The sequence below is a fragment of the Aotus nancymaae genome, unplaced genomic scaffold (assembly GCF_030222135.1).
Source record: "Aotus nancymaae isolate 86718 unplaced genomic scaffold, 86718_ANA_hifiasm-v0.15.2.pri h1tg000036l, whole genome shotgun sequence".
In the NCBI taxonomy this organism is placed as follows: domain Eukaryota; kingdom Metazoa; phylum Chordata; class Mammalia; order Primates; family Aotidae; genus Aotus; species Aotus nancymaae.
In genome coordinates, this window is record NW_026988450.1 from 93,383,559 (window position 1) to 93,395,756 (window position 12,198).

At 40.5% G+C, this 12,198-nt stretch overlaps 1 protein-coding gene across 1 annotated transcript in view; it reads left to right on the forward strand.

Moving 5' to 3' along the window:
• LOC105731531 (zinc finger protein 252-like) overlaps positions 1 to 11,684 on the forward strand; it is a 30,054-nt gene extending 18,370 nt beyond the window's left edge. The window contains 4 exon segments of the mRNA XM_064384742.1: positions 5,789 to 6,635; positions 6,637 to 6,999; positions 7,001 to 7,377; positions 11,160 to 11,684. Coding sequence (XP_064240812.1) covers positions 5,789 to 6,635; positions 6,637 to 6,999; positions 7,001 to 7,377; positions 11,160 to 11,164 — 1,592 coding nt within the window. The 3' untranslated portion in view covers positions 11,165 to 11,684.
• Positions 11,685 to 12,198: the final 514 nt, after the last annotated feature.

Genomic DNA, 12,198 nt, shown 5'->3' on the forward strand with positions numbered 1-12,198 from the left:
ATTCAACATATGATTTTTGTTTGTTGTTTGTTGTTTTAGAGGGAGTCTCACTGTTGTCCAAGCTAGAGTGCAGTGGTGAGATCATAGCTCACTGAAGCCTCAAACTCCTGAATTCAAGCAGTCTTCCTGCCTCAGCCTCCCATAGCTGGGACTGTAGGCATATGCCACCATGCCTGGCCTGGGCCTTGTTTTATTGGGAGGTTTTTGATTATTTCAGTCTCCGTATTTTAGATAGAAGTCTACTCAGACTTTCTATTTATTCATGAGTCAGTCTTGGTAGGTCGTATATTTCTGAGATTTTATCAATTTCTTCTATATTGTTAAATTCATTGTCATATAATTGTTCATAGTGGTAGCTTATAATCTTTTAATTTCTCTGGCATCAGTTGTAATATCTTTTTCATATTCGATTTTGAGTTTTCTCTTTTATTCTTAATCTAGTAAAAGGCTTATCCATTTTGTTATTTTCAAAAAGCCAGCTGTTTTGTTGTTTTTTCTGTTTTCCTATTCTGTTGCTTTCTATAGATTTTGCTTCTTTCTACTCTAATGTCAGTTATTTTTTTTCCTTCTCACTTTGGGGTCAGTTTGTTCACCTCTAGTTCCTTGAAGTATAAAATTGGGATTATTTTAGATCTTTTTAAATGGAGGCAAATTTATTGCTATAAATTATCTCCTAGTACTGCTTTTGCTTCATCCCATAAGTTTTGGTACGTTGCCTTTCCATTTTTGTTTATTTTGAGATATTTTCTAACTTCTCTTTTGATTAGTTCTGTGAACCCAGAAAATATGAAATAGGTCTCAGTTAATTTAGAATGTTTATTTTGCCAAGGTTGAGGATGTGCTGTGACACAGCCTCAGAAGGTCCTGACATCATGTGCCCAAGGTGGTCAGAGAACAGCTTGGTTTTACACATTTTAGACATGAGACTTCAATTAATATATGTAAGAAGTACATTGGTTTGGTCTGGAAAGGTGGGACAACTTGAAGCAAAGGCAGGAAGACTTGAAGTAGGGAGGGAGCTTTCAGGTCACAGACAGGTGAGACACAAACAGTTGCATTCTTTTGAGTTTCTGATTAGCCTTTCCAAAGGAGGTAGTCAGATATGCATCTGTCTCAGTGAGCAGAGGGATCATTTTGAATAGAATGGGAAGCAGGTTTGCCCTAAGCAGTTTCCAGCTTGAGTTTTCCTTAGTGATTTTGGAGGCCCAAGATATTTTCCTTCCACTGTTCTTTGACCATTGGTTGTTATTCAAATATTTTCTTCTGCAATTCTCTGTCTCCTCTCCTGCTTTCCCTATTGTGTGTGTATTGATGTGTTTAAAGATATTCCACACTTACCCAAGGCTCCATTCATTAAAAAAAATTTTTTTCTCTCAGTTTATCTTCAAGTTTATTGATGCTTCTGCCAATTCAAATCTATTGTTGAGCCCCACAAATTAATTTTTAATTTTGATTATTATACTTTTTAACTCCAGGATTTCCATTTGTTTGCTTTTTAAATAAATTTTGTCTTTATTGTTATTGTATATTCAGTGAGGCATTCTCTTTATACCTACCTTTACCTCTTTAATCGTGGTTCATTTAGTTTTTGAACATATTTATCATAGCTCCTTTGAGCTTTGTTAAATCTGACTTCTGGTGCCTCTCACAGGCAGTTTGTGTTCTTGCATTTTTCCTGTGGGTCACATTTTATTGTTTTATTTGCATGTCTTCTACTTTTTTTTTGTTTTTTGAAAACAGACATTTTGGTCATATATTGTAGGAATTCTGGTTACTGCTTCCCCTCCCCCTTCTCTAGAGCTTACTTTTGTTGTTTGCTGGTTTATTTGTTTTATAACTTAGACTATTTCAGTGACATAGATTTCCTTCACAATGTGGAGCCTCGAGCATACTCACAGTCATCTTGCAATGATAACATTTTTGGCACAACTCTCTGCCTCTTTCCCTGATCTGCCTGTGAAGTTATCTACTTCGGATGGCATCATATCATTCCCATTAGGGTCCACTAATTACAGGCAGATTGCTCTGCCCTAAGGACAGTGGTTCCCAACCTTTTTGGCACCAGGGACCCATTTTGTGGAAGACAATTTTTCCATGGATTAGGTGAGGAGGGATCATTCTGGGATGAAACTGTTTCACCTCAGATTATCAGATATTAGGTTCTCATAAGGAACACACAACCTGAGATCCCTTACATGTGCAATTCACAACAGGGTTTTTGCTCCTATGAGATCCAGTGCTGTGGCTGATCTGACAGGATGCAGAGCTCAGGAAGTAATGGTCACTATCCCAATGCTCACTTCCTGCTATGCAGTCCAGTTCCTAACAGGCCACAAACCAATACCAGTCCATGGCCTGGGGGTTGGGGACTCCTGCCCTAGGTCATAAATTGCTCAGCAGTCTGATCCAATTAAATTTGGGCAGAAATATTGTTTAAAGTCCGTCTTTGAGGTTAGTTCTGACTCCAGAAGCTGTCTCTTTCCCTAGTTCTCTCTGATAAACCAGCTGACCTTTGGTTTAGTGTCTTATTAATTAAAAGAGCTATTTTTGAGAGTTTCCCTTGACTTGAACCTCCCCTACACTCTGTTTCAAATAAAGTCAGTTCTTTAAGGGAGAGCTTCAGAATTTGCTTATGAACTGCCTCTCCTCCTAGGCAAACTCCATGAGCCACTTCCTTGGGCAGTGAGTGAGGCAACAGTGTCTGGAACCTTGTGGAACCTCTGCCTATGAGTGAGCTCAGGCCAGAGCAGTCAGGGCCCAAATAGTCCTGGCCTGCTGTGACACTGTCCTTGGAAAGAGGCTGAATGGAGGAAGGGAGCCCTTGTCCTGTTAGCCCCATTCACTGGAATTTGACATCTTTACCTTAGAGTTGGAGGGGATGAAAATTGCTGGTGGCCTATCCTCCTGGTGAGATATGGTAAGCTTACATTGGAAACTGAGGGGAGAGGGAGCCCCTTCTTGACCACATATAACTGGAGTGGACCATCTGTTGTACTGAGCTGGGGGTGAAGGAGGGGGTAGAGCAGGTTGTGATTCATGTGCCACAAACTCTCCAAGAAGGAGGCTGGTCTGGGGAAGAGAGAGGGAAGTGAGAGAGAGGATAGAGGAGAAGAGGAAGAGAACAAAACAAACAACCTTCTTACTCTTCTATTCTTACCAAATTTTAGTTGAGTTTCTTGAATAAATATTTTTCCTTTGCTGTTTTCCGTTAGGGCAATTTCTGGAAGCTTTAAATGGTGGTTGGGTTTGTTTTTTCTTTTTAAATAATTGTTGCCAGCTTTGTTTGATAAGAAGTGAATCCATTGAATTCCTTGTACTGTTATCCTGGAAGTGGAATTTTCAAGCTTTTATTTTTGAATAATATTTTGATGGATGTAGAATTCTAGGATGGCAGTTATTTTCTTCAGAATTAAAAAGCATCCTTTTGTCTGTTGTTTTCCACCTCTAAAATCACAGTCAGCCTTCAGTCTTACTGTTACTTTGAAGATAATATGTCTTTTAACTTGTGCTATTTTTTTGATATTTTTTCCCTCAAGTATTCAGTAGTTTTGACTGTGTTATACCCAGGTATGGTTTTCTTTGCAGATTCTTAGAGCTTCTTGAATATGTGGTGATATGGTATGGCTGTATCTCCACCCAAATCTCATCTTGAATTGTACTCTCATAATTCCCATGTGGTGTGGGAGGGACCTGGTGGGAGATAATTGAATCATGGGGACAGTTTCTCTCATACTGTTCTTGAGGTAGTGAATAAGTCTCACAAGATCTGATGGTTTGATAAGGGGAAACTCATTTCACTTGATTCTCATTCTCTCTCTTGCTTGCTGCAATGTAAGACATGCCTTTCGCTTTCCACCATGATTGTGAGACCTCCCCAGCCATGTTACTATGGCTGGTCTTGAACTCCTGGACTCAGGCCATCCACAGGCCATACACCTGCCTCAGCCTTCCAAAGTGCTGGGTTTACAGGTTTGAGCCACATGCCTGGCTGATTTGTTTTGTCTTTGTGTTTAGGTCTTTGTGATGAGGTCTTGCTATATTGCCCAGGCTGGCCTCTCACTCCTGGTTGCAAGCATCCTCTCGCCTCAGTCTCTCAAGTAGCTGGGGCTATAGATGTGTGCCACCACACCCAGCTCTCATTTTTAGTTCCCTGCCCCTCCCCTCCCTTCCCTTCCCTTGTCTTGTGGTTTCTCATTTTGTTCACATTTATTGTCTCCTGCCCAGCAAAATAACACCTATTAAAATCATCTTTCAGACTTTAGTCCAGAGACGACCTTGAGGACACAACTCCTCAGATACCCCAGAAATTTTTCTCCCCAAGTTCAGGATGTTTATCTTCTAGGATACTGTTTGTAGGTTTCTAGAGTAAATTATGAAGTTTGCTTTTTTCCTTTCATACTCTGAATGGAAATATCAATCCCTCTGTAGTAGTAGTTCCATGAGTAGTTCATGGAAATCTATTAAGACTACCTAGCCCTATTTTATTTTATTTTATTTTTTGAGAAGACTCTGTCACCCAGGCTAGAGTACAGTGGCACAATCTTGACTCACTGCAGCCTCTACCTCCTGGATTCAAGCTGTTCTCTTGCCTCAGCCTCCCAAGTAGGTGGGATTAGAAGCACCCACCACCATGCTCAGCTAATATTTGTATTTTTAGTAGAGATGTGGTTTTGCCATGTTGGCCATGCTGGTCTTGAACTCCTGACCTCAGGTGATCCATCCATCTTGGCCTCCCAAAGGGCTGGGATTACAAGGGGGAACCACCATGCCCAGCCATAATTAGCCCAATTTTAGACCTCATCCAGTTAGTACTTTTAGCTCAGTCTCCCTGTCTGAGCAGTGCAGTCTCAAGTAGCATCCCATTATAGCTAATGATAACCATTTGCAAAAGAGGGGAGATTCCATTGTTATTTTATAGTATCTTAACATGAGGCTGCCCTCTTACTGTTCTGACCTCAGTTATCCTTCCACAGTCTTTGTATCCATGTGACTTAGTGGTTTTTGTTTGTCTGTTTTATTGGTTGCTTTTAAATGTTTTTTTTAAAAAATAAGCTTCCTTTGGTCTCAGAATTCAATTTTGTAGTTTTCACAAAATGTTTTGATACTTTTGTTCATTGGAAATGTGTGATGTGGGACTGTTGTGTATACTTGACCTTTTTGCCTTGTGCTGCCCCAGCTGTTGCCCGAGTAGGTTGCTGCCTTTTTCTGTGTTTTTTTTTTTGTTTGTTTGTTAGTTCTGTAAGTTGTCCAGATCAAATGGTATTTTCTCTATCTATTGTGCTCATGTACACTTCATTGTTTATGAATCATTAATTATTTATTTTCAACAAATATTTGAATACTGTGTGTAAGCCATAAGAAGATACCTTGTTTATGAATTATGCAGCAATGACGTGAATAGTGGAGGCAGCCTCCACTTCCTCCTTCCTGGTAACACTCCTCAAATCCTTTCTCAGATCTTGCTTTTCCTATGCCATGTGTTTCTGGTCAGCCTAGTTGCAGATTTAAGCCTTTGACCTTGGGCATATTACCTTCCTTCTTCCTTTCCACACCAGTGTTCATTGCTTTGCCAGCATGCTTCTCTTTTTCCTCTTCCCAATGGGGTCATGTATGTTGCTTTTTAAAATTTGCATTCTCAGTGATCTGCCCATCTCATTTTGTTCACATTTATTTTGTCTCCTTCCAGTATTATCCTTGAAAATATTTGTTTGATGTAAATATTCCTGCTTATTCTCTTTCTCCCATAGTAAAATGTGAGTGACTCACTTCTTTTTCTCCATTCTTTCAGGCTATGATTCTAGGATTGAAAAAAAAGAATTGATTCCAAAGCAGGACATTTCTGAAGAAATGGAATCCCAGACAGCAAAATCAAAAGATCATATAAGGAATAATTTTAAGGAAGCTAAAGAGATGAGTAAAACTGAGGGAAAGTTGGAGAACTGGTGGAGAAAATATGCAGGAGAAGGAATTAAGAACTCCTTCTCACAGAAGAGCAGTTTCAGAGCAATTATTATGAGGTGTGTGAAAACCCTCTCTGGAGAGAATGGCCAGAAATTCAATACTGTTGGAGAAAACTGCGTTACAGACTCAAATCTTGCCGAACATCTTAGAGTGTCTAGAGAGGAGAGTCTCTATCCAAGTGTGTCTAGTGTAGAAAACTTACAACAACATGAGGACCTCATTAACCTCCAGAGTTTCCAATTAGGGGAAAGAGCCTGTCAGACAGATGTGTTAGTGAAAGTACCCAGACAGAGTTCAGTTCTTAGTGAGAATCAGAGAATGAATAATCCAGAGAGACCCTTTGAGTGTACTGGATGTGAAAAAACTTTCCGTCAGAACAGAGCTTTTAACCAGCACCAGAGAATTCATAGTGGAGAGAAGCCCTATGAGTGCAATGAATGTGGAAAAGCTTTCAGTAAGCCCTCTGTCTTCAGTAAACATCAGAGAATCCACACTGGTAAGAAACCCTACACATGTAAGGATCGTGGCAAATCTTTCAGTGCTCACTCATACTTTATTCAGCATTGTAAAATTCACACTGGAGAAAAACCGTATGAGTGTATTAAATGTAGGAAAGCTTTTAGTACACATTTATCTCATATGCAACATCTAAAAATTCATACAGGAGAGAAACCTCGAGTGTAATCAGTGTGGGAAAGCCTTTAGTCACAGCTCTAATCTGATCCATCATCAGAGAATTCATAGTGGAGAGAAGCCTTACAAGTGCAAAGAATGCGGGAAAGCCTTCAGCAGACAATCACACCTTATTCAGCATCAGAGAATTCATTCTGGAGAGAAACCTTATGACTGTAATGAGTGTGGCAAAGCCTTCAGTGCACAATTATCTCTTATTCAGCATCAGAGAATTCATACAGGAGAAAAGCCCTATGAATGTAATGAATGTGGAAAATCCTTTAGCCTGAACCGAACTCTTGCTGTCCATCAGAGAATTCACACCGGAGAGAAACCTTATAGGTGCAATGAATGTGGAAAATCCTTGTCAGTGCTCACAAGTTATTCAACATAAGAGAATTCATACTGGCGCAAAGCCTTATATCTGCCATGAGTGTGGAAAATCATTTGGTGCTCGCCTATCCCTTATCCAGCATCAGAGAATTCACACTGGAGAGAAACCTTATGGTTGTAGTGAGTGTGGGAAAACCTTTGGACAGATATCCACCCTAATTAAGCATGAGAGAACCCACAATGGAGAGAAGCCCTATGAGTGCAGTGACTGTGGGAAGGCCTTCAGCCAGGGTGCACACCTTATCCGCCATCGAAGAATTCACACTGGAGAGAATCCTTATGAGTGCAGTGACTGTGGGAAGGCCTTCAATGTTCGCTCCTCTCTCATTCAGCATCACAGAATTCATACTGGTGAGAAAACTTATGAAGCACTTATGTAGCAAGTGTGGCAAGGCATTCAGTCAGCATTCACAATTGATCCAACATCAGAGAATTCATACTGGAGAGAAACCCTACATGTGCAACGAATGTGAGAAATCCTTCAGTGCACGCTTATCCCTTATCCAACACAAGAGAATTCACACTGGAGAGAAACCCTATGTATGCACCAAATGTGGAAAATCATTCCGACAAAGCTATCACCTTATTCAACATCAGAGAATTCACAGTGGGGAGTGACCTTATATGTGTAATCATTGTGGAAAAACCTTCAGTCGGAGAATAACTCTTATTAGTCATGAGAAAATCCATACAGTTCACATTAGACAGCAAGCCTATGAATGTAGTAAGTGTGGGGAAGTCTAGTGCACAGTCATCTTTTATTCAACACTGTACAGTTCACAGTGGAGAGTAACTGATTAGTCTATAAATTATTCACAGTTTTAGATTATATGAGACTCATACTGGTGAGAAAAGAGTCACTGTGGTTTTCCTTTTGGAGATCCAGCTCTTAAGGTATTTAACTCTCCCAGTGAGCTGCTGACTAAAGGCAGGCTGGTGAAATGTATAGTAACAATTCCACGATAACACACCTTCCCTCAGATTCAGAGGATGGGCCCCCTTCTTGAGTCCTGTAGATAGGTGAAAATTATTTAGATGCTTTTCATAGCACCATACCTTAAGGTGCAGTTAGGTATTTCACTTGACCACTTGTTCTTCCTTCCTTTTTTCTTCCCTTTCCCCTTCCCTTTCCCCTTCCCCTTCCCTTCTTTCCCTCTTCCCCTCTTTCCCCCACCCCCTACTTTCTTTCTCTTTGTCATTTATTTCAACTTCAAGGAAAATAGTTGAGATCCTTGCACTTCCAAGTGTGATGGAACCAGGCTGGGGTTTTCTTTGGCCTTCTCAAAACGTTTTTATTCTGTTAGGAGTACAATACCTTAAGCTTCAAAAGTGTTATTTTTTCAACATCAGATAATTCACAGAGAAGAGTGCCGAGACCAGCTCGGTTGTGGAGACCCCAGCCCAGGTGGCACTGAAGAAATTAAGAAACAGACACAGAGAGAGAGAGCAAAAGGTATGGGATGACAGGGAGCCACAGCATTCCCAGCTGAGAGCCCCTAACAGAGTTTGACCCACACATTTATTTACAGCCAGCAAGTGATGATCATCATTTAACTAAAAGCATTCTTTGCAGGGAACAAAGTCTTCTTTACTAGTGGCAAGAAACAAGCTCTGGCATGTTTATCTGCTGCAGCTGGAACATGTTGTTAAGGCATGGGTCACTCATGCTATTGTTTGTGGTTCAGAAGCACTCTGAGCAGTCTTTTACCGAAGAGCACGTCAGGTATTTTTTTCCCTTGCTCCAGTAAACTAAGAACCACTAGCAATGTGCATTACCGCCATCATGAGGGTGTCACAGTGCTATAGATATCCTGTTTATGGCCAGTATCTTTAAGGCCTGTTTATGCCAGGCTTAGGGCCTGTTCCCAACAGAAGAGAAACATGATTATAAGCAAAAGTTTGTTAAGATGAGTCTTATGTGTAGATTAAAATAGTTGAGACCTTGCTAAAAAGTCAAATAACACTGTACTGCACCTCCAGGTTTCCAAGAGTTAAGACACTGCTGGCAAGGAACTTGCACCCTTGTGGCTGGCCCAATACATCCAACTACTTCAAAATGAGAAATTGTACATTTTACTTAAACAGGATTTGGTAGATGGGTCTTCTACATGTGTTGTTATGAAGAAAAATAAGGAAAATGCCCAAAAGTGGGAGCCTGTGGTTTATGGCTTTACTTAACCATCACAGATAGCTATGTTCCGGTGCAAGAACAGAGCTCATGTCTTTTCCTGAGGTGGCTGGAAACAATCTCCTGAAGTTAAGTCAAAACTCAGTATTAACTCACCGAGCTCTCTTGGCTTCAGGCTGAGCCAGGGACTTGGAGCTTTTTAGCTAGTTATAAATTCTTCTAGAGAAGAACTTTTAAGAAGGAAGAAACATGAAATTCAGTTCCCCCCAAGGATGTCTTTTTTGAGGTTCCATTAAGAGATGACAAAAGGGTTAGGACGCTCTCTCAGTGTCTTTCTCGAGGCCCATGATTAGAGAACCAAATCAGAAAAGAATATATATATTTTTTGTTTTACTCCTGTTTACATACAATGGAGGTGTTTACTTAACTAAGAACCTCAGTATTTATTCAAATCCTGGTTTAGTTTTTATGGCTAAAACATTCCAGATTAACCTTATCAGTTTGGAATATGTTTTTATATTCCATTAAATATTTCATCCAAATTACACTGAATTTTATTACGGTTTTTAATGTTTTCTATTCAAATCAGAAATTTACCTAATTACTTGGCTTGGTGATGGCATTAATGTTGGTTGGGAGCTAGATGGTCTCTGATGTATTTGATGATTGGCATAGAGCAATTATACACTTGGTCCCTCCCTCCCTCCCTTCCTTCCTTGCCTTTCCCTCTCTTTCTTTTTTCTTTCTCTTTCTCTCTCTCTTTCTTTTTCTTTCCCTCTATTTCTCTTTCTCACTCTCCCTCCCCTTCCCCTTCCCCTTTCCCTTTTCCTTTTCCTTTTCCTTCCCTTCCCTTTTCTTTCTCTTTCTCTCTTTTCTTTTCCTTTTTTTTTTCTTTTCTTTTCTTTCCACTCTGTGTTGCCCAGGGTGAAGTGTAGTGCTGCAATCATAGCTCACTGTAACCTTGAACTCCTGGACTCAAGCAGTTCTGCCTCAACTTACTGATTAGCTAGAACTAGAGGTGTGTACTACTGCACCGGCCTCTCCTGACTTCTTAACCAATTACATTAAAATTGAGAGGAGAAAGGCATTTTCAGTTTCTTAATGAAAAGCCATTTCTGGAGGAGTTTTATGCCTGTACCAGCAGAGGTTCAGCCTTCCGAGAATCTCGCCATGATCCTTAACTGCTGACACAGGCCTTTGTTACCTGAAGCATTCTCAAAACAAGGAGACTGGTATTAAAAAGGACAATTGTGAACTCTGCTTAGTAAGCATCATAGATACCTTAAACTCATTCTGAAGACTCTTTTATTCTTGCGCTTCCCAGAGAGCTACTGTGCTTAGTCATGCTTACTGTCCTCACAACATAAAAAATACGTGACATATTTACATGTCATCCTGGGATGTGGTGAGGGAAAGGGGTTTCTTCATAGTTCTCTCTCACCTGTGCTATGTAGTGAATAGATGGTGTCTCATACCTCATATCTTTATGCATCAGCAATTTTCACCACAGGCTATGTTGGTTGTGACAGAAGAGAACTTTGGTGGCCATATTTTGAGTATTGACATTATTTGCTACTCAGTGAACTAGTAGAGTTCATAGCTGTTCATGGTTTACTCTCCCTGCCATGTGTTTATAGCCTGACTGGACTTGAGAGGCAGAGATACGGGGGATGTAGAGAAGGGCCCTGGTCTGTCTTCAAAATCCTACTTCAGCAGCTTTCCAAGACATCACAGCAGTGAGGCAGTAGGCTGTGAGCACAACCGGGTTTATGTATGAGGGTTGGGAGTGGAATATTTACTGTAGTTAATTCAGGTGTCTGACTGTTGCCAGAATATCAGGTTACTAAGTAAAAATCCCAGAGAATTTGCGCAGCCTTTACTGTAAGGAGAAGGAACTCCCTAGGCAGTGAAGGCAGGTGCTGATGGTCACAAGATCTTTTTCACTTCTTCCTCCATGTCTGTTCTGCAGCATTTCCATTGATGCATACTGTTGTGGACTCCTTAGGTTGACCTTGGCCTTGACCTCTACTGCTAGCTCTTGACCCAGAACTGAAGATGTGCATCAGAAAGGGACAGATTTGGTCTTTCTGTTTTAAAAGGTATTCTACCTTAGTGGCTGCCAATTTGTTGTGCATAGTCCTGTGCTGCCAATCTTTCCCACCAGTCATTAAGGTTAATTTGTTTTATGTGTATATTCACAAACATTAAAATGCACTGGATTTTAAATATTGCCCATTTTCATGTAGGGCGGGAGACACTTTGTATTGTTGAGAATCTCTAAGATCTTTAAGACCAAAATCCCTGCCCCTAATTTCAATTTCTGAAGGCCTGACTCCAGCCAGCGTGACTGAGTTGGATTTGTCTGTGCCACAAAACCTGCCAAGGCTTCTCCATCACCCAAAATATTCCCATGACCAATCCATATGAAAAGGGGCAAAGGTCATTATTAATCACAGAAATGCAAAATAATATAAGATGTCATTTTGACCTCACTAGCTTGGCAAAAAAAAAAAAAAAAAATGACAGAAAATGACACCAAAAACATTTAGCAAGTTACTCTCATATGCTACTGATAGGAATGAAAATTTGTATGACACATTGGAAAATATTTTGGCATTATTTATACAGGTAAAAATTATGTAGCCCTGGCTACATGCACTGGCTTACGCCTGTAATCCCAGCACTTTGGTACGCTGAGGCAGGCAGATCATGTGAGGTCAGGAGTTCAAGACCAGCCTGGCCAACATGGTAAAACCCCGTCTCTACTAAAATACAAAAATTGACCAGTATGGTGGTGGGTGCCTGTAATCCCAGCTACTCAGGAGGCTGAGGCAGGAGAATCTCTTGAACCTGGGAGGCAGAGGTTGTAGTGAGCCAAGATCATGCCTCTGCACTCCCACCAGGGCGAAAAAGTGAGACTTTGTCTCAAAAAAAAAATTGTGTAGCCCACACTCCTGCACATACATGTTGGGGATACTCTTGCATGGAAACTAGAAGATGTTTTCCAAAAGGTTTATAGCAGCTGTTCGTGTAATAAAAAAATA